Here is a 3,591-nt window from a genome sequence, read left to right as displayed (position 1 = left end):
TGTGTGTGTGTGTGTGTGTGTGTGTGTGTGTGTGTGTGTGTGTGTGTATGTGCTAGGTTCATCCTATATCAATAGAAGCCCCAAGCACTTGAAGATTTGACAGGCTTCTCACCTTCCTCCCCACCTGTTTTCCATTTGGCTGATGAAGCAGCATAAGGTAGAAGGAAATGCCCATGCTAGAGGCTCAGAGTTCTGGGTCTGACTCCTGTCTCTACTATTCACTAACTGAGCAAGTCACTCAACCTATCTGGCAAATAAGGATAACACTACTTGTCCCTCCTACTTTACAAATCTGCCCAGAAACTGAAATGACATGAAGACTATGGAAGGACTAGGCAATGGTAGTAGGGATTACATGTGGGCCCAGGGCAGTTCCTATGCAGCTGGACATGTACTCTGGCCAAACTTGACCAAGAAAGCCTGAGACTGACCTTCAAGTCTCTGGATGCCTACTCCTGTAAGTTAGCACTCCCAGACTCATCTAGTGTTCCTTGGATTATCCCAGCAAGGTACATGTCAGCTCAACAAGAAACCAGAGCATCTGTCCAGCTCTATGACAGCTACTCAATCCTGCCACTCAGGGGTTCCCCTGATCACCCCAGATGTACAAACAGAAAGTCTTCCTATTTTGACTGTGCCTAGGCACAGCTCAGCAAGCCCACACTATGTCAGCTCGAATGGGGTGTTCTGTGCAGCTCCACGGGACCCTAGACAGCAAGCTAGGCATAAAGAAATGCCTCATCTACACCAGGTTCTGAAATCGTGACCTATCTGCCTACATTAGGTATGTTATATAGAAGATCATCAGAGCAGAAAGTTAGAACTGGAAGGAACCTTAGAAGCTAAGCAATCCATCCTCCTCATTTTACAGATGAGGAAACTGAGGCCCAGAATAGTGAAGGAACTCACCCAGGGTCATCCAAATAGCGAATGGCAGAGACAAGATTTGAACCCAAGCTCTGACCCTAGATCTAGAGCTCTTTCTGCAGGACCCTGCTGCCCTTAGTAAGGTGTTCAATAAGTCTTTTTTTGAATGAATGAGATCTCCTACCCCTTTGTCACCTGGGGTAGCCTCAGAGCCAAACTTCCAGGAGAGTACCCTGTCCCTCTTGCTCAGGGCCCTATAAGGCACTACAAGAGTGCCTCCATCTGTGGCAGGAGTTTAAAGTCAGCACTGGTAGAATGAGGAGCCAATGGCTGGTCTGGCTCTAACATTCTATCATTCTCATTCTGCTTCTGATCCCGGCTCCCTCCCTCCCTCAAATCAAAATCAATTGCAAATCATATCATCATCTCCCTGATGTCATGGTCCTCTTCAAGAACAAAGGACAAACTACACACACACAGTTTGGAGGAGGACAATGCTGAGGCTGTACCACCGAGCGCTGGAAGGGAATTCAGAGTCTACTTCTAGTCCCACCTTTTCATTTTATATTTGAGGAAACCAAAACCCAGGAGAGAAAATGTGCTGCCCCAAGGTGATGCAGACAGTGATAAGGCTAAGAGGCATGATTTGAACCCAGATCCTCTGATTCTAGAGCAGTGCTCTTTCCATTATACCACACTGCTAAGGAGCTGACAATTGGAAAGAGAAACAAGTTTATGCTTCTGAGATGGAAGGCTCAAGTCAGGGAATCTGAGAAAGCGGTCGAGCACCAAGAGAAAGGCTCATGGAAGGACCCCATCTCTGCAGAACCCAGGAGAAATCAGCAGACTCAGCAGGTCCAGTGGTTGAGAGGAACGATTTTAACATAAATGAAACCAGATAGGGACCTGGGATAGGGACGAAAAAAGGACTCTTCTTCTGCAGGGATCTATGAATATGAGAACCTGGGGGTTGGGGACCGATTACCTTTAATATTTGGTAACAGTATTTCACTGCCTCTCCTGTCTGTCTCCTCTCCACTCACACTCTCCCAGCCTAGTTCAGGCCCTCCACACCTTTCATCTAGACCACTGAAGTAGCCTTTTAATTCGTGTTCCTGCTCAAGTCTCTCCCCACTCCAATCCTACCTCCACTCACCCCCCAAAATGAACTTCCTGAAGTGCACGTCACTTCATTTAGTAAAGTCTGGCGGCTCACTCTTGACCGAATATTGTGTCATCTTTAACTCATCCTATTTCATTTCTATTCTTATATATGTTTTACGTTGTACATAATTCATTAATACAATGATATGTGCATATCATTTAAAAATAAGCAAATTATATACAGTAGGGGCACATGTTCAAAAATGTTTTACCGTGCATGAACACAAAAGTTTGGAGACCACTGGCCTAGGCAATGGGGCTTTATTTAAGGTCTCTGTCCAGGGGGTTGCCTCAATGAAAGTGTACAAGGTGGATTAGATGATATAGTAGACAGAACCCTGGGCTTGGAGTCAGGAAGATCTAAGTTCAAATCTGCCTTCAGACACTTAGTAGCTGTGTGACCCTGGGCAAGTCACTTAACTCCTATTTGCTCTTAAACAGAGTGGACAGCTAACAAGGGACCAGTAAGGTCTATGGAGCAATGGGCAGTAAGTCAGTTTCAGCCTCTGCAATTGACTTAGCTGTATTACAGAGGTCAAGGCAAGTTCCTCTTTAAGCCTCAGTTTCCTTATCTGCAAAATGAGAATATTTCTCACATGATCTACCCCACAGGGTTGTTCTGAGGATTAAATTGCGAAAAGTAGAATGTTATTTGGAAGAGAGGTGGGCTTTTACTAGCACAAGGGACTCCCCTTGGGGAAGCTAGTTGACCAATAAAGACAAGCCCTTGCTCAGCAGTTTAGTCTTAGAGCATTGCATGGGCACTGAGAGGTTAAGTGATTTGCCCATGGTCACACAGTCAGTAACTGGCAGAGGACTCGAACCCGGGTCTTTCTGACTCAGAGGCTGAGGCTGGCTCTCTATCCAATGACCGCTACTTAGAGTGCCCGATAGGTAAGACGCGGCATTTGGGAGGATCAGTGGTAGACCCTCCAGAGGCGGGGCAGGCCCGTACCTTTCATGAGGGTGATGTTCCTCAGGGCCACCGAGTGCTCCCAGTCTTTGAGTCGCAGCTCCTCCGTAACGTTATTGAGGATGGCCAGTTCCTGCCTGAGCTGCAGCTCCATGCCGATGTGGACCCTGCGCATGCGCCGGGCATCCTCGCTGGCGTTGCTCACCAGCACCTGCAGATCCCGGAGCTGAGTGTGGTGGATGGCCACATCGTAGGAGAGACTCTGGTTGATGCCGCCCAGGGCCCCGGTCATTTCGGCCAGCTCCTCCCCGAGACTGCTCACCCTGGTGGCCAGCTCGGACAAGAGCCTGGCGTGATGCTGGAGCAGCAGCTGGCTGCTGTTATGCTCCACCTGTAGGTGGTAGAGCTGCATCTGGGCTGCCTCGTGCTGCTGGCCGCTACTGTCCCGCAGGAGGGAGATGCTCTGCTCTGTCTGGCTGGCCTGGGTCTCCAGGCTCCACACGTTACCCTCCAGCCTCTGCAGGGAGCTCATCAGCAGGCGCAGAGAATCGGAGTGGTTCTGGAACAGGTCCTGAAGCTTCCAGATGTGCTCCATCACGTCCCCCCGGAGTGGGAGCTGCAGGAGCCTTAACTGCAAGTCCCGGAAA

The 3,591-nt window shown here is 49.0% G+C and overlaps 1 protein-coding gene across 1 annotated transcript; it reads right to left on the bottom strand.

Annotated features, from left to right (window-relative positions):
* Positions 1 to 2,948: 2,948 nt before the first annotated feature.
* LOC114032483 (scavenger receptor class A member 5-like) lies at positions 2,949 to 3,587 on the bottom strand (the record flags this gene model as incomplete). The annotated part of the gene is made up of 1 exon (XM_027847793.1): positions 2,949 to 3,587. A coding segment is annotated over one exon (639 nt), but the record flags the coding sequence as incomplete, so codon positions are not given.
* Between the last annotated feature and the right edge of the window lie 4 nt (positions 3,588 to 3,591).

The sequence above is a fragment of the Vombatus ursinus genome, unplaced genomic scaffold, assembly GCF_900497805.2.
Source record: "Vombatus ursinus unplaced genomic scaffold, bare-nosed wombat genome assembly UNPS02005409.1, whole genome shotgun sequence".
Classification (NCBI taxonomy): Eukaryota; Metazoa; Chordata; class Mammalia; order Diprotodontia; family Vombatidae; genus Vombatus; species Vombatus ursinus.
The sequence above is the reverse complement of the archived record's forward strand: the minus strand, read 5'-3'. Positions and strand labels throughout refer to the sequence as shown.